We start from the raw sequence: 24,439 nt of genomic DNA on the forward strand, positions 1-24,439 counted from the left end.
AGGAAATCAGAGAAAGTGCGACTCGTGGCTTCTTGTTCATTTTTTTCGAAGAACAATGGCGTTGTTATAAAATTTATATCAAATAAATGCAGAGTTGGTAGTAACGAGTTACATTTACTTCGTTACATTTACTTGAGTAAGTTTTGGGAAATGTTGTACTTTTATGGGTAGTTTTGAATCACTATACTTTTTACTTTTACTTTACTTTACTTTACTTTTCTTTTATCCCTTTTATCCACGTACGCGTCAATCTCATGACATCACTGGGTGATTCTTTGGGAAAAATGTTAGTTTTTGCATGTTTTGTCACATTTACACAGACTCAAACACACACAGAGTTTCTATGAGTTCATGTTTGTTCTAGTTCTGCCTGGTTAAAAAAGAAAAGTACAAAGGCTTGACATTTTGTGCTTAATTTATTTTTTTATTCTGTTATTTTATTATTTATTAAAGTACTTGAATTTACTTTAAGATTATTTTAATTTAAGCAATTTTTTATTAATTTTAATTTATTTTATTATTTTATTGATTTAATTTGCCTGAATATGATTATTTTTTACTTTTGTCTGAATGGTTGTGTTAAAAAAATAAATCAGACGTTACTCAACAGTTACTCAGTACTTGAGTAGTTTTTTCACCAAGTACTTTTTTACTTTTACTCCAGTCATTATTTGGATGACTACTTTTTACTTCTACTTGAGTCATATAATTCTGAAGTAACAGTACTTTTACTTGAGTACAATCTTTGGCTCCTCTACCAGCTCTGAATAAATGCCACAGAACAAGCAGCAGATATATCAACTCATCCAGGTTCTCCGTATTTGGCGCATTTACTTCTTCGTTTGTGTCGCACAATCAAATATGTCACAGCAGCTTTGCTCCAACCCGCCTAATTCTGATCTGGGTGTTGTAAAGAAACGTGGGCGGGTCAAGGCGCGCCGAGAGGAGGCGTGGAGAGTGGAGTCGGGCTGAGTAGGTACTAGTGGGAAAAAAGCCCCAAAAGACTCACGTTCATCTTGCGGCGGCAGCGCGACAGGTTGAGCAGCACGCACACTCTCAGCTGCTTGAAGGTCTTCAGCTCGTCTCCGGGGAACTTGTGCAGCGCTGACTGATAGGAGTGAGCAGCTTCCCTCACCTTACCTTGCTAGAAACAGACACACGGAGATGACTTGGGCGCAGTACTCGAGTTGTAAAAATAAATCAGATAATTTGTGCTGATTACAAATAATATAATATATTACAAATAATAGCAGTGACCAAAACACATGCAGAAATACTGCAGGAATGACATAGCAGCAGTTAAATGCAGCCTTCTGTAAGCTTTAAATATCCACTGGGCTTACATCAAATACATCAAAACACAACAATAAAAAACACTTTTCTGAACTTATCAATATGACTCTGTCCTTCACAGGATAAGTAACATGGATCACTGCAAAAACTCACAATCTTAACAAGAATATTTGTCTTATTTCTAGTTAAAATGTCTCATTTTAGTAAAAAAATCTCATTACACTTAAAACAAGACTCATCACTGGAAAAAACAACAATTTTCACCTGTTTCAAGTAGATTTTCACTTGAAATAAGTAGGAAAATCTGCCAGTGGAACAAGATTTTTTTGCTTGTAATAAGAAGATAAATCTTGTACCACTGGCAGATTTTTCTACTTATTTCAAGTGAAAATTTACTTGAAACCGGTGAAAATTGTCAAATAAGTTATTTTTCTGGTGTTATTTTTCTGGTGATGACTCTAAATGTTGAAATAGCAGTAAAACCACATTCATTGATGAAATGACATAAGGGATGGAAAGGGGGGATGGCAGTTTTACAGGGGGGATGATTTGGACCGTTTTTATTTCAGGGGGGATGCCATCCCCCCTCATCCCCCCTCAACTCCAGTAGTGCTTGGGCGTCAGACATGAGCACATGTGATCCCGGCAGCCTTACCCGCGCCTCCTTACCTTGTACAGACTGTCTCCTTCCTGGATCATCTTACTGAGCAGAACCATCAAGATATCTGGTTTAGACGTTGCCATGGCCCAGGTGGCTGGTCCTGAACACAAACACGTGCACTTGATGGAAACACCTCTATTTGCTTGATTGTTATTCCAGTTTCATCTTTTAAACCAAAACTTATTTCAATGACATTTTAAGGAAATGCAAAATTAGTAGCACCATATTTTGGTTTGTAATGACAAAGCTTGGTCCTTCATTCTGTAAAAAACAAATACTTTGAATGATAGCTGTTGCTCACAACTACAACCACACGGCCTCGGTAGTGTTTTTACAGGATTAAAGCTGTCAGAGAGGTCGGATGTTTTTCTTTCCTTTTTCTGAACACATTATTCACTGACTACTCTCAGGATGGAGGGACCATTTCACCCAGTATAACAATAAATGTTTTTGAATACAATTTCAGACTATACCTTTAACGCGTTATGAAAATTAACGCAATTAATTATGAGTGGCAAAATGCGCGAGTATTTTAAATTTGGCCCACCGAGGCGAGCAAATATTTGCTAGTGCCTTTGAACGGCAAGTTTATGTATAAAAAGAAAGAAGACGGGACTATCAACAAGAACGCAGTGATTTGTACATTTTGTAAAAAAGAATGTTCCTATCAGCGGAGCTGCTCCAGCCTGAATTATCATTTAAACACTAAACATGTCCGGACAAGTTCCACTGTAAACGTTACAGCTACTGGTACTTGAACTGCTGTATTGAGTCAGCTTTAGTTTTAATTTTGAATTGAGAGTCTGCTTAAGTGTCTATTTGAGACTCAGCCTTATTTTATTTCTGAATTTTATTTATTTAACTGTATTTGCATTGCATTTTTGAATAATGCACCTGGCCTAATTGGTTTGCTGATGTGCTTGAGCTTTTTCTTTTGAATTTCATTTATGAAACAAACTTCACCAATAAAAATGTGGATTTCAAATCTTCTCTTCTTAGTGTATTCAATTGATTACTCACTGCAATTTTGCAATGTCCTGGAAATCTAATTCTTTATTTTGGGACCTTTAGCAGATATGAGATTAGAATGCGATTAATTAGATTAATTAATTATAAATCCTGTAATTAATTAGATACATTTTTTTAATCGCCTGACAGCACTATTTTGTATCAATTTATGTTGTTAAGAAGTTTAACTACTTTTAAGGAGATTAACATGTGTCTGTTAAAGGCACACATGCGTGTTTAGTTCTGATTTCAGACGTGCTAGACCTGCTTTGAGGCTTTTTTTTTTTTTTTGAGGAGTAATTGATCGCTATTTGTGACTCGGATTTTTTTTATTTCAGCTTTACGTTTTTTATTCAATATTTATTTATTTCAGGCTGATTTTTAAATTGTTTTTTTTTTACTCATACAGTCAAACTACTTTATCTAAACATACCTGACATTTGTTATTATTGATTAAGGTTGTCAAGTTAAATGGCGTGTTAAATGGTCATTTTGTACCAATGATACTGTGGCAGGGTGGAGGAGCAGCAGCAACTCAGGTGATGGGTCACAGGTGTGTCCCATCAACCTCTCCACCCTGCCTGCCTTTATAAGGCGTGGCTGCACAGCAGCAAGGGGGCTGTGAAGGAGCTGAAGCACGTGTGTCCTGTGTGTTGGGTGGAATAAAAAGTGGTTGTGCACTCAAACTCCGTGTCCTCTCTTTCCTGTCGGTCGGCAGCACTCGCCCTACTACACTGGCGCCCAACGTGGGGCGTCCGACAAGATGGAGGAGGGAGGCACGGAGCAGGCCCTGGAAGCACTGGCCCATGCCCTGGCGGACCTAGCAGCCCTGCTCCATGGCCAGGGGGAGCGGCAGCTCGCGGCGCTGGAAGCGCTGGTGGCGCCTCAGCCGGCAGGCCTGGAGGCAGAGGCTGCGGGACTCGCTGAACGACCCACCCTGGCGCCACGCCTGAGGTTCGCCGCAGCAGCGCGGGAGGAGCTGGTGGCGCCGCAGCCGACAGGCCGGGAGGCAGAGGCTGCGGGCCACCAGGCGACGGCTCCCGAGGCGGCGGGACCCGCGGAGCGACCCACCCCGGCGCCACGCCTGAGGTTCGCCGCGGCAGCGCTGGTGGCGCTGCAGCCGACAGGCCGTGAGGCAGAGGCTGCAGGCCACCAGGCGACGGCTCCTGAGGCGGCCCCAGCGACGGAGGGACCCGCAGCGCGACCCACCCCGGCGCCACGCCTGAGGTTCGTCGCGGAGATGGACCAGCGAGGGAGGGGGTGGTCCTGGACGCACCCCGGCCACGGCCGCGGATGCCGTCTGGCCCGAGGCCACCCTGGGTCCAGTCCCGAGAGCGGTCGTCGCGGCGGTCCGACGCCGAGGGCGACCACCCGACCGGTCCCGCTGGTCGGCCCGACGCCGAGAACGACCTCCCGACCGGCCTCGGCAGCCGGCCGAACCGGGAAGGCCCGGAGGCGCAGACAGCGGTTCCGGGCTTCCTCTCCCGCTCCGAGGGGGGAGGGGGGGGGGGGGTTGGCTCGGCCGGATGGACCCCGGCCTGAGGTTGGCGATGGGGGTGTGTGGCAGGGTGGAGGAGCAGCAGCCACTCAGGTGATGGGTCACAGGTGTGTCCCATCAACCTCTCCACCCTGCCTGCCTTTATAAGGCGTGGCTGCACAGGAGCTCTAGGCTGCTGTTGGAGAGGCTGCTGAAGCCGAAGCACGTGTGTCCTGGATGTTTGGGAAATAAAGGAGTTCTGCACTGAAACCCCGTGTCCTCTCTGTCCTGTCGGTCGGGCCCCCGTAGCACTCGCCCTGCTACAGATACATTTGGGATGGGGAGAGGTGTGGGGTGGGGGGGGGGTGCCTTCAAATAACATATCGTTTGGGGCCCCAATTCGGTCCTGATTCTGTTTAACTTCGAATGTTGTGAATTAAGTTTGTCTATGCTTTATCTATGCTACGGTGTGCCTGATTGTTTGACGCCGTCGTGAACCCTTCGGACTTCTCCGCCACTCCATTTTGCCGTGGTGCAATACCGCCCCAGAGCGCTAGGGGGTTGTGTTCTTTTCCGGAGAAAAGAAAAGGCGATTCATGCTTAAAAACCCTCCAATGTGGCTGAATTACAACAATTTAGTTACATTTTTTGGGAGGTGCAGGTCAGGCTACGGCGTAGGCTACGGAGAGACTCCCGCGTAGCTATGTACCCTACGGCGTTGATTTAACGCAGAACCATAATTCAGCCTTAAAGCTAGGGTCTACGATCTTGAGTTTAAAAAAAAAAAAGACACCTACTCCCCACACAAACTCCCTCCCCCCTGTGCTCTGCCTCACATGAAGCTCCCCCTCTGGTACGGGAGCCAGCAGGACCAAAAACAAGCGGCGCCGGATTGAAATCACTATAAAAGTCCATTGGAAAAAAAAAAAAAAAAGCAGAACTGTGTGTGTTGTTTGTTCGTGTCTGCGTGAGAAAAACAAGAAAACACTAAGATACAACAATGGTATCACAGGTAAGATACCATGTTACTCATTCAAATGTCCACAGCTGCTAAGCTAAGCTCAAATGTCCTTCATGATGCCGTACTTTGGGAGGTGGGGAGTAGGTGAGGACTGTCCAATCAGTGACATTCAAGCTGATTGACCAATAGGCGCCGTTCGGGCCGAATGGCAACTATTGGTTGACTTCTTTGCAGGATTACAGCAGATAGAAGAAATATTTTCTTTTTGTCCTTTTTACTAATCAGATTTCACAGGTAACACTATTGGGCCATAACAACCTTATGCGTGTGTGTCTGTGTGTGTAATTTAGGTGAATAGTAGTGTGCTTTTGTCTGCGGGGAGGGGGGGGCGCATTAATAAGTTTTATGTTTATTTGTTTTTCTTGTTTTTTTTGTTAAGCACTTTGTGTTTCATTATTTGTATGAAAAGTGCTATATAAATAAAGTTTGATTTGATTTGATTATAAATGATTTTGATAAAAATGTACAATATGTAAAATCGTAGACCCTAGCGGGCTTCCGCATAAAGCCCGCTCCTCTTGACGTCATGTCACAGCGGCACGGACCAGAGAAACGTGGTTCTTACCTATTTTGGCTCCTTTTCTGAGGAGGGCGATGACGGCTGACGTGTTCCTACAGCCGACTGCTCGGTCCAGCGGACGCATCCCGCTACAGTCCACATGCTCCACGGACGCGCCGTGGTCCACCAGGTACTGCACCTGAAACAACACAAACCTCAATCTGGTCTCCATAATCAGCTCTTTTACTTTTAAAGGGTATCTTCTTAAAGGAGCTGGCTGCAGCCTCAACTATGGCTTTATAAGAATGACTACGTTTCCATGCAGTCAATAACCCTTTTCTAACCGGAATATTAGCAATAACCCGGTTGCGTACGGCCATGTAAACACCAATAACCCCTTTGAATAACTGGAATTTGCTCATATTCCGGTTTTTAAAAACCCGAATATGACCCCTGGGTTACTCCTTTTCTAACCTGAATATTTGGTCATGTATAGCCTAACGGAATATCCCCATCAAAAGGAACAGGAATTTGTTTTCTGCGCATGTTCTGTTCACAAGGAATCTTGGTTTTTGAGTCCAGGAAGTTCTTATAAACATGGAGAAACGCAAGACCAGGAGGCCGTGAGAGGCAGTGAGAACCAAGTGTATCCGGTTAGGTTCCATGTGAATGTCTCCCAAGTGACCTAAGTACATATCGTGGGGCACACTGGGATTCTGTGGTTGATCCATGTGGATAAATCCTCACAAATCTCCGCCCAGAATGTCCGTATCGGTGTACAAAACCATAGAGCATGCATATAATTACCAGGGGTGTTCTATGTGCACTGTGAGCAGATATTAGAGGTGACAAAGCCCATCTGGAACATCCTTTGTCCAGTATAGTGTATTCTATGAAGAGCTTTGTACTGTATAAGTTGTAAGTTTGGGTTCTTAGTCATAGTAAAAGTATTTAAACATATTTGTGACCAAGAAATCTGGTCGGTGTTAAGAGAGAGATCCGCCTCCCATTTTGAAATCGGAAGAGAGACTGAGTTATCTAATTTGGACACTAACCTGTAGAGTTTCGATAGCAACTTTGGGGTGTTTGGGTTAAATAACTCTATTATCTTAGCGGGAAGTTGTAGGTCCAATTGGTTAAGTTTATGTTTTTTATTTATTATGGACTTAAGTTGTTGGTATTCTAAAAATGTGTTACTGCTAATTCCATATTGAACAATAAGTGTATGGAAAGGTACAAAATGTTCACCTATGATTACATACTGCAGATACCGTATACCTTGGTCTCTCCATTGAGCAAAGTTTACCATCTTTTTATCATTTTTCAGGATGTCTGGGTTGTTTCATATGGGTGTACGGTCACATGGAAAAAGTGAAATTTTAGCTACTTTAAGGAATTCCCACCATGGCTACACATGGAAGCATTGATTAGACATGCTAATTACACGACAGCTCCGTCCAGCCAGCTCGCTGCTCAACCTCTCCGTGAACGGCGAGGACAGTTGAGCTGAGAGAACGGATAGGTAGGACCACCTCGTGTGTTTTACGAACCACTTCTGGGTCACCGCAGAAGGCGGCCAGGTCCAGGGGCGTCCGGCCGCTGCGGTCGGCGTGGGTCGTAGCTGCGCCTCTCTCCACCAGCTGTTTGACCAACTCCAGCTGCCCCTTCAGACACGCCCAGCTCAGCGCTGTTAGGCCCTCCCTGTCGGTCTGGTTGAGCAGGGCTCCTAGAAACAAGAGACACATGGCAGAGGACAGCAGGGTCCAGCACGCTGAGGTCACAGGTCTGCACGTCTGAAATGGGAACTTTAACACTCTCGTCTTAAGGATGAATTAAGGTTCTGCTTTAAACCAACGCAGACCCTACGCCGTTGCCGTGACGCCGTCTTGAACCCTTCGGACTTCTAGGTCACTCCATTTCGCCACGGTGCAGTACTCCCCCGGAGCACTACAGCTGGGAGGGAATATGTCAAAAATCATAAAGATTGTGCACTTGGTGACAAGTTTTTGATATTTGGCATGGTGTTAGGTATGGACATAAGGTTTTCAAAAACCACCGCAAACAAATTGGGACAGCCCCCTAGTGGCCGGTTTGCAGAAAATTTTAAATGAATCAATCAGCGAGGGGCGAGAGGCGGCAATATGCACAGTTGATGTTTTTTGTGTGTTATTTTAATAAAATCCTATTCTTTCACTGTGACTTAGTTCTGAGGTTCTGTTCATCTTAAGCCTGAATGAAGGTCAATGTTCTCACCCAATCAGATTATTGACACTACAGTGATAGTGACCTGTCCAATAAACAGAAAACTGCGTTCCTTGGGGGTGAAAATATGGGTCTAAAGCCCTATATAATCTTTCTCTGTGACTTAAAGCGACACTACGTAACTTTTCCACCTTAATATCATATTTCCAGAGTCATTGTGATGGTACATCATCTTCCAACAGGTTTAATGACACCTCTGTCATGATCTGAGGGGTCTGTATCGCCTTCACTGGCACTATGTAACTTTGAGGAGCATGGTAGGAACCCTTCCACACTAAAAAACTACAAATCTTTACGACTTTGACTGCTTTACGGCATACGTCACTTCCCCCTCCTTCCCGATTCGCAGTCAAGATGAAAATGGGCGGGGCTTGGAGCGCAGAGCTCAGCAGAAGCTGGTAACCCGTTGCTGTGTTGTGGCTGCAGCAGCTCCACACAACAGACGTGGGGAAAAGATCCTAATGGTTTAACTTTTCACCGGTTTCCTGCTCGGAGGCAGAACCACGCAGGCCAAGTATCTGATATAAAAAAGTAAAAGAGTGAAAGAGTCGTCGGCTCGCTTTGGATCGCGGCTGTAACGCCTGAATTATGGTTCTGCGTTAAATCGACGCAGACCTACGGCGTAGGGTACGTGGCGACGCGCAACGTACGGTGCGTGTCGCCGCGTACCCTACGCCGTAGGCTCTGCGTCGATTTAACGCAGAACCATAAATCAGCCTTAAACCACAAACGCTCACACAGACCGGGTCGGATCAAAACACGGGTTTTATTCCCTACTTCGCCAGCTAAACGCAGTTGCTGGCCAGCTCTCTGCGGTGCAATTAACCCCAATCTTCAGATAAAACTAGTTTGTTGAGGAAAAAATATTAACTCTTATTTGTAGCTGCAGAGGAAAAAAATAATCTCACGAGGAAAACAAAAATATTGCTCATGCCTCTGAGCCTCTTCACCATAATATAGCAGTCAAAAAAAAAAGAAAAGAGAAGTAAGAGGGATACAAAACATGTACTGTATGTTGTACTATTATACAAATTTATTGAAACACATGGCTCTTCAGTAGGGATTTCATATGGATCCAGACCGTTAATAATCATTATTTTCTCCATATACCGCTCCCTTGCTTCCTTGTTTAAGGTATCCCGGTAAATTCCAGTTCCTTTCCAGCAGTTTAACATCTTTTTTTTGCGTTCCGTCTGTTCACTTGGTGAAACAGAAAAGCGTCCCGTCTTCTCTCATCAAAACAAATGCAGCGACGGGACAGGAGTTTTCCGGCAGTACGCACTGGTGCTCATGGGAAATGTAGTGTTCTTTCTGGTAAAGCACTACCGCTTTTGTCCAAAAGATGCCGCCAAACTCAGAAAAGCTGAAAGTTACGTTGTGCTGCTTTATGGAGTTTTTTGGGCAATAAATGACCTTGAAAATTAAATTTGACCTTCAACATGACCTTGAAATAGGAAATTGATCTCAGAATTGAATTCCCAGAATTCCTAACACCAAAAAAGTAGAGAAAGTGACAATATACAATATGCAATTTTGAATTTTCTGCAAACCGGCCACTAGGGGGCGTCACCATTTGTTTGCGGTGGTTTTTGAAAACCATATGTCCATAACTAACACCCTGCCAAATATCAAAAACTTGTCACCAAGTGCACAATCTTTATGATTTTTGACATATTCCCTCCCAGCTTTTAGCTTCCGGCTTTTTCCGGTCGCAGTCAGTACATTTACATGCAGCAAAGAAATCGGATTTCTGATCGTATCAGATAAACATGCAGAAGACCGCTACAGCAACGTACATTTCGTGCATTATGTAGCTCTAAGTTATGTTTATGAAAAGAACAGCGGATCTTTTGGCTGCAGTGATGATAGAAGAACGACGCGTCTCCTTTCACTTCCGGGTGAATCCCCCCCAGAGGAAATTCTCCAGCATGCGCAGACTGCAATATCCAATGTCTCCGTATACATGGCGTTAAAATTCTGACTATGAACGAATTATCTAGGTGTTGCTATCCGATTATTAAATGTCCGATATAGGTCCGAACTAGATCGGGTTGAGGTGTTTACATGCAGTTTAAAAGTCCGAACAATGTCTTACACGATCAGAAACCCGCTTGAACTGCTGCATGTAAACGTACTGAGTGAATCAAAGAGATAAGGACGACTATTGTGCAAAAGACCAAAACAACCCCCCAAAAAAAAATCACACACACACGAAGAAAAGAGCGCTGAAAGTTCACTACTGCTTCACGAACTGGAACTGTGTTGCTACCAAGCAAACCAATCACAGCCCTCTCGGCCTGTGTTGGGTCGTAGTTCCATGTTTTGGGAGGTGCAGGTCAGGCTACGGCGTAGCTACGGAGAGATTCCCACGTAGCCGCCTACCCTACAGCGTAGGCTCTGCGTTGATTTAACGCAGAAGCATAATTCAGGCTTTAGACCGCTGCCGTAAAAAACTTAACTCAACTAAACGACAAAAACATGGTAAATAATCTTTGAAGAGAAAAATAATGAGCCTCTTTGAAGTGACATGATGCTGGTGTTCAAGTAACTCAGATCAATCAGTCATGAAATGTCACAGTCAGTGTGTTTACATGGGAAGTTTAATTCAGAATTAAAATTAAATCCGATTTAAAATGAGTAAAAATGACCATGTAAACACCTAATTCCGAATGAAAATGGCCATTCTAAATTAAACTTAATTCTGAAGTAAGTGGCTGGTTTATTCCGATTTTAAATCCAAATAGAATAATTCCAGATCATGTATAAACTCATTCCTCTTTAAATTAATCCCGGTCTTTCTTTCTGCTTGTTCCCTCATCCGTCTGTCTCCATGACCTTATATTCCACTGGGCTGGTTTTACTAACAAAGTTTCAAGATGCAGCAGCAGTAAACGCTGGTCAAGAGCAGAGACCATTTATTTAAGAAATAGAAATCATTAAAAGAACGGATGGAAACAGGAAACATCAAAATGGTGATCTTTTCAAAGATGTAGCAGCTGAGCTCGTTTTTCTTCCGGTAGTTTAACTTCCTGTCCCCCCCCTATCCAATCAGAACCTTCCCAACCCCCAGACCTGGAGAGGAATTGGAGAAAGACCATCAAACGTGTTTTCCATGTAAACCTCAATTCAGAATTACTATTTCCATGTAAACTGGAAGGAAAATAGTTAAATTCTGAATTATTTAATTTGGAATAATTAATTCCGAATGAAAAACCATCATGTAACCGTGGCCAGTGACCTAATACTGATGTCACTAACTAAACCCAGACAGGCCTGAGGTCAGGCCTGGTTCTGGTCCCGGCCCGCCCGGTGAGGCGTCTGGTTACCGTGATCCAGCAGCAGCTGGGCCGTGGTCACATGTCCCTCGGAGGCTGCCGTCATCAGAGCCGCCCGGCCCTGCGGGTCCGCTCTGTTCACGTCCACCCCGTGGTTCAGCAGCAGCTCCACCACCTGACGGAGACAACAGCAGGATCACACCGTGGACCCGCTCGTCCTGAACAGCAGGAAGCTCTGAGGCCTCAACAGCAGCAACATGAAGAAAACCTTCTCCAAAAACCTCCTAAAAGATCAAGTTAAACATATTTAAGCTGACAAAAATGTTCTGTGTCGAATATGATGCAAAAGGATGATACACATAACACATTTATCATGGAGGGTTGGGGGTGTTCAGAGGACTGAGGGGTCTGGTGTCGTACCTGCCAGTGTCCTTGTTTCACGGCACAGAAGAGCGGAGCGATGGCGTGACCGTTGCTCTGCTCCGGAGCAGCTCCCTGATCCAACAGCAGCCTGCAGACAGACAGACGGCCCCGGCCAGCAGCGGCCGTCAGAGCTGCCACACACACACACGCACGCACGCACACGCGCACACACACACACACACACACGCACGCACGCACACACGCACACACACACACGTTTTAAGTTTTATGTTTTTTTTAACGTTTTATGTAAAACACTTTGAGTCAGAGTGAGGGGGGCAGGATAACGGCCCGGGCAGGTGGGGGAGAGATTTGTCCGTCAAGACTCCTCTCCCTGGCCCTGCCCCTTCTCAACCTTTCCCCGACCCTGCACCTAACCTGGGACTTGCTGATTGGGCCGGAGCTTCGGGAGCTGCGTGCTGGCCTGCAGTCCCCACCCCCGGTCATCCCGCTGCTGCTTCCACCTGCCTGCGGTCCTCACCCCTGGTCATCCCGCTGCTGCTTCCACCTGCCTGCGGTCCCCACCCCCGGTCATCCCGCTGCTGCTTCCACCTGCCTGCGGTCCCCACCCCTCTGGTCATCCCGCTGCTGCTTCCACCTGCCTGCGGTCCCCACCCCTCTGGTCATCCCGCTGCTGCTTCCACCTGCCTGCGGTCCCCACCCCCGGTCATCCTGTTGCTGCTTCCACATGCCTGCGGTCCCCACCCCCGGTCATCCCGTTGCTGCTTCCACCTGCCTGCGGTCCCCACCCCCGGTCATCCCGTTGCTGCTTCCACCTGCCTGCGGCCCCCCCTCTCTCTGGTCATCCCGCTGCTGCTTCCACCTGCCTGCGGTCGCCCACCCCCCGCTGGTCATCCCGTTGCTGCTTCCACCTGCCTGCTGTGTGCTGCTGACGTCCCCGACTCACCCAGTCTGGCCCTCGGCAGGAGGGTCCCCCCTGATGAGCCTGGTCCTGCTCAAGGTTTCTTCTCTCCTAAAGGGGAGTTTTTCTTGCCACTGTTTGGCTTAAGGCTTTTCCCCCACTATGGGAGTTTTTACCTGCCATTGTTTATGTAATAATTGCTCGGTTATTATTGTTATTATTATTATTATTATCCTTTATGTTCTGGTCTCTGGAAAGCGTCTGGAGACAACTTTTGTTGTATTAGACGCTATACGAATAAAATTGAATTGAATTGAATTGTGTTTCATTTTTATATACATGAAAAGCGCTATACAAATAAAGATTGATTTGATTTGATTGGAGATTCTGGTTCAGCTTCACACGTGTGCGGATCATTCATATTTAAACACGTGTACTAGGGCTGCAACAATTCGTCGACGTTGTCGACAAAAATCGATAATCATAATTGTCGACAATGAATTCCATTGTCGACAATTGTCGCCAGACGTGTTTTTCCAATGGAGTGAGGCGTCTCACTTCAATACAATCTGTGCCGAGTCGCGCATGCACGACTGCGTCTCAGTGCAGCTGCGGGTAATAAAACCGAATAAAACTTCAAAAGTTTGGGAGCATTTTAGCCTCGATACGGTGAATAAAAAGATGACTTGCAAGGTTTGCAAAGCCGACGTTGCTTTTCACCGGAGCACGTCGGCAATGCGTTTGAAGAGAAAGCACATTGGAGCGCTTAACGAAACGGACTCGCCTTGGTAAGATATTAAGCGTATTTTGGCTTTAAAAGAAAGCTTTAACGTTATGCCTGACAAAGTATTAAATTAAGTCAGATATTTGGAGAAACGGCGTTTAGTGTCTGTGACGCATCTTGGAAGAGAGACGGACGGGACCGCAGTCGGTCAGCAGCTTCTCTCCCTCCACAGCAATGTAATGGCCAAGCGATTCATTTGTTAAATTCATTTGTTTCATTCTAAATTTTGTTTATTTTATGTTATTTATTGGTATTATTTGAGCCACTCACAGCTACTCTCGTTGCTATAACCTCAATCATAATTGATGCAGCGCGAAAGGCGAAAAAAGGCTTGTGCACTGATGACAATTGATGGATTTGCGTCTAACTTTCAGTCAGGTGCCTATGAACTGTCAATTATTCATCAAGCTCCACAATGATCATGTTAACATTAAATAAGATAGATTTTTAGAATAAGATAGACTTTTCTCTTGCGGGACGGGAGAAGACACTAAATCAATGCATCTCTATTATTGTGCGCTGTGCGGGCATGAATTCTCAGAGTTTTGCGGGAGGGGCGGGAGTGGAACACACGTTGCGGGTGTTAATGGTCAGAAATTCAGCGGGAGCAGGATGAAGAAAACAGTCCCGCTTTAGCAGCGCTCTAGTGCCCATCATTATTGTGTTTATTATCATTTTCCACATAATTAATGCAACCTCATACTAAATTTAAAAAAAAATTACTAATTATCCGATTAGTCGACTAATCGTTTCAATAGTCGGTGACTAGTCGACTATTAAAATAGTCGTTAGTTGCAGCCCTAACGTGTACTGGATAAAATTGATGACATGGTTCCTGGCCGTGTGAAGCCACATGCGTGGTGCAGAGGTACGGCAGCAGTGCAGGTGTTGCTATACCTGTCTCCCCCCACAGACTGTACCTGTCTCCCCCCACAGACTGTCAGGGATGTTGATCTCAGGTCTCTGCTCCTCCTCCTCGTCTTCCTCTGGCAGGTCCAGCAGGTACGACACCATCTACAACAGCACACACGTGTGAATGGCACCTACGCCATGTGGATGTGCGCGTGCGCGCGGCGCGAGCGTGGGCTCACCTCGGCGTGGCCCATGCTGGCGGCTGCGATCAGAGCCTGCTGAACAGCCTGGCTCCTGCTCTCCCCCCTCTGGCTGCAGCAGGAAGTGCAGCTCCAGTCCGAGCACTTCAGCAGGAAGCGCAGCACCTCCAGGTGACCCCACTGGGCTGCCAGCACCAGCACGGACCGCCCGGATCCGTCCACGTGACCCACCTGGGATTACAGACACTCAGTGCGTTTACATGGTGTTGAAGAATATTATCAAATCCAGTTCAGAAGTCGCTGTGGTGTAGTGAGTTTTATTCAGTAAGCCGGCGGTGAGCAGACCTACGCAGAGCGTGTCTGGGTTGGTGTTCTGACCACGAATGGTTTGAAATCATGACTTTTATACAGTAAGTTCAAAGCACAAAAGGCAGGAATAAACAAGCCAAGTGAGAGACAAAAACAATTTACAGTCGGATGTGATCTGTGGCCAAATGAGTTGGTATTAACATATCAGTCAGTCAGGAACGTCGTCATATGGCATTCCCGTGGTTCAAGTCTTTGTTGAACTTAGTTCCAAGGTGTCGGCCCTGCAGTTGGTAGGAAGCTGGAGTTTCACGTCAGCCACGGTGTCACAATGCCTCATCAATGGCAATTCCTCTTTAATTCAGAATTAAAATTAAATCCGATTTAAAATGAGTAAAAATTACCATGTAAACACCTAATTCTGAATGAAAATGGCCATTCCGAATCAAACTTAATTCCGAAGTAAGTGGATGGTTTATTCTGATTTTAAATCCCAATAGAATCATTCTGCGATCATGTAAACACTCATTCCTCTTTAAATTAATTCTGGTCTTTCTTTCTGCTCGTTCCCTCCCCCGTCTGTCTCCATGATCTTATATTCCGCTGGGCTGGTTTTCCAAACAAAGTTTCAAGATGCAGCAGCAGTAAACGCTGGTCAAGAGCAGAGACCATTTATTTAATAAATAGAAATCATTAAAAGAACTGATGGAAACAGGAAACACACAAATTGTGAGCTTTTCAAAGTTGTAGCGTCAAAGTTAGTTTTTCTTCCGGTAGTTTAACTTTAGCCCCCTATCCAATCAGAACCTTCCCAACCCCCAGACCTGTAGAGGAATTGGATAAAGCCGATCAAACGTGTTTTCCATGTAAACCTTAATTCGGAATTACTATTTCCATGTACACTCGAAGGAAAATAGTTTAATTCGGAATTATTTAATTTGGAATAATTTCCGTATTTACCGCATTAAAAGGCGCTACAGTAGAGGCTGGGGTTACGTTATGCATCCATTAGACCAACGGTCGGCAACCCTTTTTTTTTCTTTTCTCTTATTGCCCTCATATCAATAAATATATTTATAAAAAAAATAAAAAAATAAATCCAGGTCATTCCAGGGTCTTATACTACCCTGTTAGGCTTGAACTGGGGCTGGGGAGCTAAAACCCTTGAAAAAGAACTGTTTTGCAGCTTCTTGCGTGTGCTGGCTGTAACTGTAACTGTAACTGTAACTCTGTAACTCCAGTGTAGCCTGGAATGAGGAGACTGTGAGGTTAATTCAACCTTTGAACTTGATTTGTCCTTATGAAACTGTCACATGATTGGCTAACAGAAGTCACGGCAGCCACTTCCTGATCTACTCAGGTTTTGGACTGTCCTGGTGACAGCTGACCACTGTAATGTCAGGAATCAATCACTGGTTATCACTTCCACCCCATTGTCTACTGTCTACCATTTACCGTTGACTGTCCTTATATGGTCATTTCCTGTCAAGTTTCTTAATAAAAGCATCATGCAGAGGGGAGGAACTTTGAAAGCTCAGGAGTTCTCAATGAGGGACACGTTGCCCTGCACTCCTCTGCTCTCCCCTTCCTGCAGGAGTGCGCTAAAAACCCATTCAAAGGTAGTCTCTGTGTCTTTCCTCGTTATGAATTTATGTAATGTTGATTTGGACCCAACAAGACCCATCCAATATGGCGGCCACGCTGGATTACGTTCCAGCATGTCATGAGGCGTCTACGTATATATGTCTATTGTTGCGAGACCTGTTACGGCTCAATATTGATCCATATATAAGGCGCACAGGATTATAAGGCGCATGGTCAGCTTTTGAAAAAATTGAAGGCTTTTAGATGCGCTTTATAGTGCGGAAAATACGGTAATTTCGAATTAAAAAACATCATGTAACCGTGGCCACTGTTGTGGTGAGGGTTTTACACCTCTGACAGCTGCAGCATCACTGAGCTCATCTACACAATCCCAGTGAGGGCAAAACCATGTGATGCTTGCAGAAGCGTGAGTGAGCTCGCTACCTTGGCTCTGTGCTGACTCAGCATGGAGACGATGTCCAGGTGACCGGCCGCTGCAGCGAATCCCAGCGCGGTCCAGCCGTCGTGGGACTGAGCGTCCACCTGAAACACAACGCCACAGGCTCAGCGTTGACCGCACGGTTGCCATGGAAACCTGGCTCCAGAAAAGAACAGCTTTGTCTCCACCTTGGCTCCGTGGTCCAGCAGCAGCAGCACGGCGTCGGCGTGGCCCAGGTGGGCGTGGACACACAGCAGGGGGGCGTGGCTGAGGACATCACTGTGGTGGTCCACGTCTGCCCCGCCCAGGATCAGCAGTCTGCTCACCTGAGGGGGGGGGGACACGGGACAGAGACACGGGACAGAGACACAGGACAGAGACACGGGACAGAGACACGGGACAGAGACACGGGACAGTCAGGGGTCAGCTCAGCTGTTGCCGTGGTTACCTGGCTACAGCCAGTGTGTGAGTGTGTGAGTGTGTGAGTGTGTGAGTGTGTACCTTGATGTTGGGAGTGTAGAGGTTCCGCAGTGATGACAGGACAGGGCTGAGGCTGGATGTGCTGTAGGACAACCACAGCCCCTGAAGAACTGAGGAGGAAACCCCAAGCTTTTTACTCAGGCCCTGCAGGACGACAGACAGCGGGACATGAAGGACACCTGAAACCGGCCGAGCTGCTCTTGAGGTGTATGTGTGGGGGACAGTGTGGGTGGAACGTCCACACCACCCTGAACAAGTTCCCTCCATGCCTTGAATTGTTTAAAGAAATCATGTCCTACAGAAAAAAACAAACTCATCTTGTCCAACATGTCCAACATGTCAACTATTTGCATTTATTGACACAGTAGAGATCCTCCAAACACCTGCGGGAGATAAAAACTCTGCCTCTCATGGATCCAGCGTTTGCTCCACATCACAAATCACCTGCTATCATGTGTTAAATGAAGCCGTTCTGATCTCTGTGCTGCATGGAAACACAGTAGGATCTGATCTCATGTGATGGGATGTGATCTGATGTGGTCTGATCTGATCTGATGTGGCCCGTGAACGTATAGCAACTATTAAAACACAAAGATAGTTGTGGGTTTGTGGTGTCAGAGAACCATCTCTCCCTCTCTGATCCGGGGCTGCATCACTCTGGCATGCATGTGTTTACATGTCGGTCCATGGACTTCCTGTGTCAGACAACACTGAACTACTGGGAGAGATTTATCCAGATGTTTCCAGATGTGCGTGTGTTTGGAGGGGAATGAAAACCAGTAACCCCTGGACTTGTTGAGCCTGACATGTCCCACATGTTTAAACCCTCACCAGAAAACTTTACACTGTTAGATTCAGGATCAGCTGTGATTGACAGCTAGGACAGGCAGGTGAGAGTGTGTGTGTGTGTGTGTGTGTGTGTGTGTGTGTGTGTGTGTGTGTGTGTGTCTGTGTGTGTGTGTGTGTGTGTGTGTGTGGCACCACATGAACACAGTGAGTGTGTTTACATGGGACTTTTAATTCCTCTTTAATTCAGAATTAAAATTAAATCTGATTTAAAATTAGTAAAAATTACCATGTAAACACCTTATTCCGAATGAAAATGGCCATTCTGAATTAAACTTAATTCCGAAGTAAGTGGCTGGTTTATTCTGATTTTAAATCCCAATAGAATAATTCCAGATCATGTAAACACTCATTCCTCTTTAAATTAATTCCGGTCTTTCTTTCTGCTCATTCCCTCCCCCGTCTGTCTCCATGATCTTATATTCCACTGGGCTGGTTTTCCAAACAAAGTTTCCAGATGCAGCAGCAGTAAACGCTGGTCAAGAGCAGAGACCATTTATTTAATAAATAGAAATCATTAAAAGAACAGATGGAAACAGGAAACATCAAAATTGTGAGCTTTTCAAAGTTGTAGCGGCTAAGTTAGTTTTTCTTCCGGTAGTTTAACTTCCGGTCCCCCCCCTATCCAATCAGAACCTTCCCAACCCCCAGACCTGGAGAGGAATTGGAGAAAGACCATCAAACGTGTTTCCATGTAAACCTCAATTCAGAATTACTATTTCCATGTAAACTGGAAGGAAAATAGTTTAATTCTGAATTATTTAATTCAGAATAATTAATTCAGAATTAAAAATCATCATGTAACCGTGACCAGAGTGTGTGTTTGTGCGTGCGTGTGTGTGTGTGTGGGGAAGACCTTGTAGATGTGAGCTTTGAGGATGTGATGTCCCAGCTCCAGCGTCTGCTGCCGGGTCAGCTTCCCTTCCTGCCGGCACAGCCAGAAGGCCAGGAGAGTGTGGCCGCTCCTGGAGACACAAACACACACAGATGCTTCAGAGGGAACGTCTATGCTCTCATCAGTCCTCCGGCGGGGCGTCTGGGCAGTACTGGGGATGAGGGGGGATGAGGGGGGATGAGGGGGGATGAGGGGGGATGAGGGGGGACGGCATCCCCCCTGAAATAAAAACGGTCCAAATCATCCCCCCCTGAAATAAAAACGGTCCAAATCATCCCCCCCTGAAATAAAAACGGTCCAAATCATCCCCCCCTGTAAAACTGCCATCCCTCCTTTCCATCCCTTATGCCATTTCATCAATGAATGTGGTTTTACTGCTATTTCAACATTTAGAGTCATCACCAGAAAAATAACACCAGAACAATAACTTATTTGACAATTTTCACCTGTTTCAAGTAAATTTTCACTTGAAATAAGTAGGAAAATCTGCCAGTGGGACAAGATTTATCTTCTTATTACAAGAAAAAATCAAATCAAATCTTGTTAATCGATTCTGAAGCTTAAGAATCGGAATCGAATCAATTCTTGACGTTTGAATGGAGCCCCAGCTCTGATAAATTTTCACTTGAAATAAGTAGAAAAATCTGCCAGTGGGACAAGATTTATCTTCTTATTACAAGCAAAAAAATCTTGTTCCACTGGCAGATTTTTCTACTTATTTCAAGTGAAAATCTACTTGAAACAGGTGAAAATTGTTGTTTTTTCCAGTGATGAGTCTTGTTTTAAGTGTAATGAGATTTGTTTTACTAAAATGAGACATTTTAACTAGAAATAAGACAAATATTCTTGTTAAGATTGTGAGTTTTTGCAGTGATCCATGTTACTTATCCTGTGAAGGACAGAGTCATATTGATAAGTTCAGAAAAGTGTTTTTTATTGTAGTGTTTTGATGTATTTGATGTAAGCCCAGTGGATATTTAAAGCTTACAGAAGGCTGCATTTAACTGCTGCTATGTCATTCCTGCAGTATTTCTGCAGGTGTTTTGGTCACTGCTATTATTTGTAATATATGATATTATTAGTTGTGGGTACCTGGGGTCACAGAGGAAGCGGTCGTCCTGCCCGTCCTCCCTCCACATCAGCCACTCCCTGAAGGAAGGGTGGCTCAGCATCCTGCTGCCGTCGCTCTCCCGCAGCAGGAACGGGGCCAGCTGCTCCAGGCGCTGGGAGAACTCCCCCCACTGCATGGCCTCGCCGCTCAGAGAACCGGCGTTCACCACCTCGAACAGCTGGGGGGGAGGAGCAGAAACAGAGCTGCAGGTCCACGTGCAACTACCAACCTGGAACCTTCTGGGGCAAGTGCAACGGCCACAACCTGGTCCTACCCCTCTACTGGCTCTTTTACACTAGTACCTACTAGGAATGGGTGATATTTTACCGTTCACCATAAACCATCAAAAGAATTCCCCACGGTAAGAATTTGTCATCTCGCGGTAAAAACGATAAATTCCCGTTGATGACGTTTTTGTGTGAAGCTGATTGATGGTTCTGTGTTAAATCGATTTAACGCAGAACCATAAATCAGCCTTAACAAACATGGCGGAAGGCGGATCTGAGAGCGAGGAGCTCGTCGTTAAACGAGGCTCCAGCTCCGTTATCTGGAACTGGTTTGGATTTATAAAGAGAGACGAGGAGCAAACATCATCTATTATATGCAGAGTCTGCAAAAAAACCGTGAGGGCAAAGGATGGCTAAACAAGTAATTTATTATATATTTTACATTATAAATTATATATTATTATATATAACATATTATTATATATAACAGCTGCTGCTGAGGTCTCCACCAGAGTGGTGTAATAATTGGTGTAGTTTAGTAGTATTTAGTATCTTTTAGAGCAGTGATTTGGCTCCAAAGACTGAATGTGGTGATAAATTTATAGTTAAAAAGGTGGAGTTGAATTGGTATTTTTTTTATCGTCATTTTTATCGTTATCGGGATAAATGCCAGAAATGATCGTGATAAATCTTTTAGTCCATACCGCCCATCCCTAGCACCTACTCAGCTCTACTCATCTCTACTCGGCCTGGTTTCTTTTCCATTACAATTCAACACCCAGATCAGAAGTAGGAGGTTGGAGAAGCTCCACTGTTTGGCTTAAGGCTTTTCTCCCACTAGGGAAGTTTTTACCTGCCATTGTTTATGTAATAACTGCTCGGGGGTTTATGTTCTGGATCTCTAGAAAGCGTCTAGAGACAACTTTGTTGTATTAGACGCTATATAAATAAAATTGAATTGAATTGAATTGAATTGAATTAACTGTGCAACTGGCTGTTCACATGTTGCTCGGTGAGAGGGTGCAAAGACGCCACGGTAACGAGGTTTGTACCTGCTGCTCGGTGAGGGGGTGCAGCGAGGCCACGGTAACGTTGAGCAGAGGCAGAACTCTCTGGAACGATGACTGGGTCGGAAAGCGCATGTTGAGCTGGAGCAGGTAAACCTCTGCCAAGCTCACAGGAACCACCTGGAAACATTCAGAACAGAACATTTCCTGAGCGTAGCTCCAAACAATCAATCAATCAAATCAATCACATTTTATTTAGCAGCCTGGTGTGATCAGCGTCCGTCCCGGCCCCCACTCCGCCCCCCCTCTCACCTTGAAGCTGGAGCTCTTCAGGACCAGGAACCCCCGCTGGATCAGGTCCAGCGTGAGCTTCAGGTACAGGTAGGAGCCTCTGCTCAGGCTCTTCAGGTGGCTGCTCAGCTTCGCCAGCGCCGTGTTGTCAAGGCGACCGTTGCTCAGCGACACGTTGCTCTGGATCTCGGCGTTGCTGTGAATGCGTTGCATCAGGTAACTCTGGAGGAACAGGGACGGATGGGGTTCAGGTGAAGGGAGGGAGACGAGGTCAGAGGGATGCAGGAACCGGTTCCAGCTGGCGTCACCTGCAGGTCCTGGTCGATGGCGTCGTTCTCCTCCATCCCGTCCAGAGAGATCCGGTGGAAAGGAAGAGACCGAGTGATGTCCTGATTCAATCAAAACACAAATACAGTTTTAACTTCAGAGAAAACCTCAGTTTTGTGTTTTAGTGACGTTGTTGCGTTGAAAGTAAAGAGCTTCAGATCAGCGGTGACCCAGGGGTGGCCTAGGAGAATAACCCGACCCGAATATGCACGGCCATGTAAACACCAATAACCCCTTTGAATAACCGGAATTTGCTCATATTCAGGTTTTTAAAAACCCGAATATGAGCCCTGGGTTACTCCTTTTAAAACCTGAATATTGGGTCATGTAAACGCCAAACGGAATATCCCCATCAAACGGAACAGGAATTTGTTTTCTGCTCATGCTCTGTTCACAAGGAATCCTGGTCTTTTGAGTCCAGGAAGTTCTTATAAACACGGAGAAACCAAGACCAGGAGGAGACTAATCACTTCATAAATGTAATGAAGGATATGAACATTTCTGCATTTGTAGACGGTAGAAAGTACCGGGATAGAAGATTTAAAAGAAGGTGAGAGAAAAGTTGCATCCCCACCCCCGGTCATCCCGTTGCTGCTTCCACCTGCCTGCGGTCCCCCCCCGGTCATCCCGTTGCTGCTTCCACCTGCCTGCGGTCCCCCCCGGTCATCCCGTTGCTGCTTCCACCTGCCTGCGGTCCCCACCCCCGGTCATCCCGTTGCTGCTTCCACCTGCCTGCGGTCCCCACCCCCGGTCATCCCGTTGCTGCTTCCACCTGCCTGCGGTCCCCACCCCCGGTCATCCCGTTGCTGCTTCCACCTGCCTGCTGTCCCCACCCCCCGTCATCCCGTTGCTGCTTCCACCTGCCTGCTGTGCTGCTGACGTCGCTGACCCACCAGTCTGGCCCTCGGCAGGAGGGTCCCCCCTTATGAGCCTGGTCCTGCTCAAGGTTTCTTCCCTCCTAAAGGGGAGTTTTTCTTGCCACTGTTTGGCTTAAGGTTTTTCTCCCATTAGGGGAGTTTTTACCTGCCATTGTTTATGTAATAATTGCTCGGGGGTTTATGTTTATGTTTATGTTCATGTTCTGGATCTCTGGAAAGCGTCTAGAGACAACATCTGTTGTATTAGACGCTATATAAATAAAATTGAATTGAATATAAGCATTGGGAGAGCGCAAGAGCTTAAGCTCTAAACTTTCTCCCTGGTTCCCTCTCGGAGCGTTTCCTGTGTGAGAGCGTGCGTACCTGCTGGCCGGTCCTGACCGTGCAGATCACCTTCAACCACGAGGGAAACTTCAGGATGTTTCTGGACAAGAAGGAGGTCAGAGTGTGTCCGTAGTCCGGCCGGTGGAACTCTGCCTCGTTTAATCCATCGATCAGTACAATCAGACCGGCCGCCTCCACGTGAAACTTCCTCTCTGAAAGAAAACATCAACGCGTCAGCGTCGGCGTTACTGAGCAGAGCCGAGCGTCTCTGGTACCCAGTACTAGAGTTGAGGGGGGATAAAGGGGGATGAGGGGGGATGAGGGGGGATGGCATCCCCCCTGAAATCAAAACAGTCCAAATCATCCCCCCCTGAAATAAAAACGGTCCAAATCATCCCCCCCTGAAATAAAAATGGTCCAAATCATCCCCCCTGTAAAACTGCCATCCCTCCTTTCCATCCCTTATGCCATTTCATCAATGAATGTGGTTTTACTGCTATTTCAACATTTAGAGTCATCACCAGAAAAATAACACCAGAAAAATAACTTATTTGACAATTTTCACCTGTTTCAAGTAAATTTTCACTTGAAATAAGTAGGAAAATCTGCCAGTGAGACAAGATTTATCTTCTTATTACAAGCAAAACAATCTTGTTCCACTGGCAGATTTTTCTACTTATTTCAAGTGAAAATCTACTTGAAACAGGTGAAAATTGTTGTTTTTTCCAGTGATGAGTCTTGTTTTAAGTGTAATGAGACTCTTGTACTAAAATGAGACATTTTAACTAGAAATAAGACAAATATTCTTGTTAAGATTGTGAGTTTTTGCAGTGATCCAGCTTACTTATCCTGTGAAGGACAGAGTCATATTGATAAGTTCAGAAAAGTGTTTTTTATTGTTGTGTTTTGATGTATTTGATGTAAGCCCAGTGGATATTTAAAGCTTACAGAAGCCTGCATTTAACTGCTGCTATGTCATTCCTGCAGTATTTCTGCAGGTGTTTTGGTCACTGCTATTCAGAGGGCGAAATACGAGGGGGTTCGGGGGGGTCGGAGCCCCCCTGATTCACCCTTGAGCCCCCCTGAAGGACTCAAAAGCCAAATTTA

At 45.7% G+C, this 24,439-nt stretch overlaps 1 protein-coding gene across 2 annotated transcripts in view; it reads right to left on the reverse strand.

Moving 5' to 3' along the window:
* tanc2a (tetratricopeptide repeat, ankyrin repeat and coiled-coil containing 2a) overlaps positions 1 to 24,439 on the reverse strand; it is a 78,207-nt gene that overhangs the window by 6,794 nt on the left and 46,974 nt on the right. For both annotated transcript variants that reach the window (XM_061711054.1, XM_061711053.1), the window contains 17 exons: positions 23,372 to 23,544; positions 22,112 to 22,192; positions 21,825 to 22,025; positions 21,558 to 21,692; positions 20,260 to 20,456; positions 19,129 to 19,237; positions 17,448 to 17,570; positions 17,135 to 17,272; positions 16,952 to 17,050; positions 14,657 to 14,848; positions 14,486 to 14,579; positions 11,917 to 12,050; positions 11,548 to 11,671; positions 7,510 to 7,685; positions 6,026 to 6,158; positions 1,963 to 2,054; positions 1,010 to 1,144 (listed from right to left, as the gene is read on the reverse strand). In XM_061711054.1, the coding sequence (XP_061567038.1) occupies positions 1,010 to 1,144; positions 1,963 to 2,054; positions 6,026 to 6,158; positions 7,510 to 7,685; positions 11,548 to 11,671; positions 11,917 to 12,050; positions 14,486 to 14,579; positions 14,657 to 14,848; positions 16,952 to 17,050; positions 17,135 to 17,272; positions 17,448 to 17,570; positions 19,129 to 19,237; positions 20,260 to 20,456; positions 21,558 to 21,692; positions 21,825 to 22,025; positions 22,112 to 22,192; positions 23,372 to 23,544 (2,336 nt within the window). The remainder of the gene's footprint in view (positions 1 to 1,009; positions 1,145 to 1,962; positions 2,055 to 6,025; positions 6,159 to 7,509; positions 7,686 to 11,547; positions 11,672 to 11,916; positions 12,051 to 14,485; positions 14,580 to 14,656; positions 14,849 to 16,951; positions 17,051 to 17,134; positions 17,273 to 17,447; positions 17,571 to 19,128; positions 19,238 to 20,259; positions 20,457 to 21,557; positions 21,693 to 21,824; positions 22,026 to 22,111; positions 22,193 to 23,371; positions 23,545 to 24,439) is intronic.

Source organism: Cololabis saira, chromosome 21, assembly GCF_033807715.1.
Source record: "Cololabis saira isolate AMF1-May2022 chromosome 21, fColSai1.1, whole genome shotgun sequence".
Taxonomy (NCBI): domain Eukaryota; kingdom Metazoa; phylum Chordata; class Actinopteri; order Beloniformes; family Belonidae; genus Cololabis; species Cololabis saira.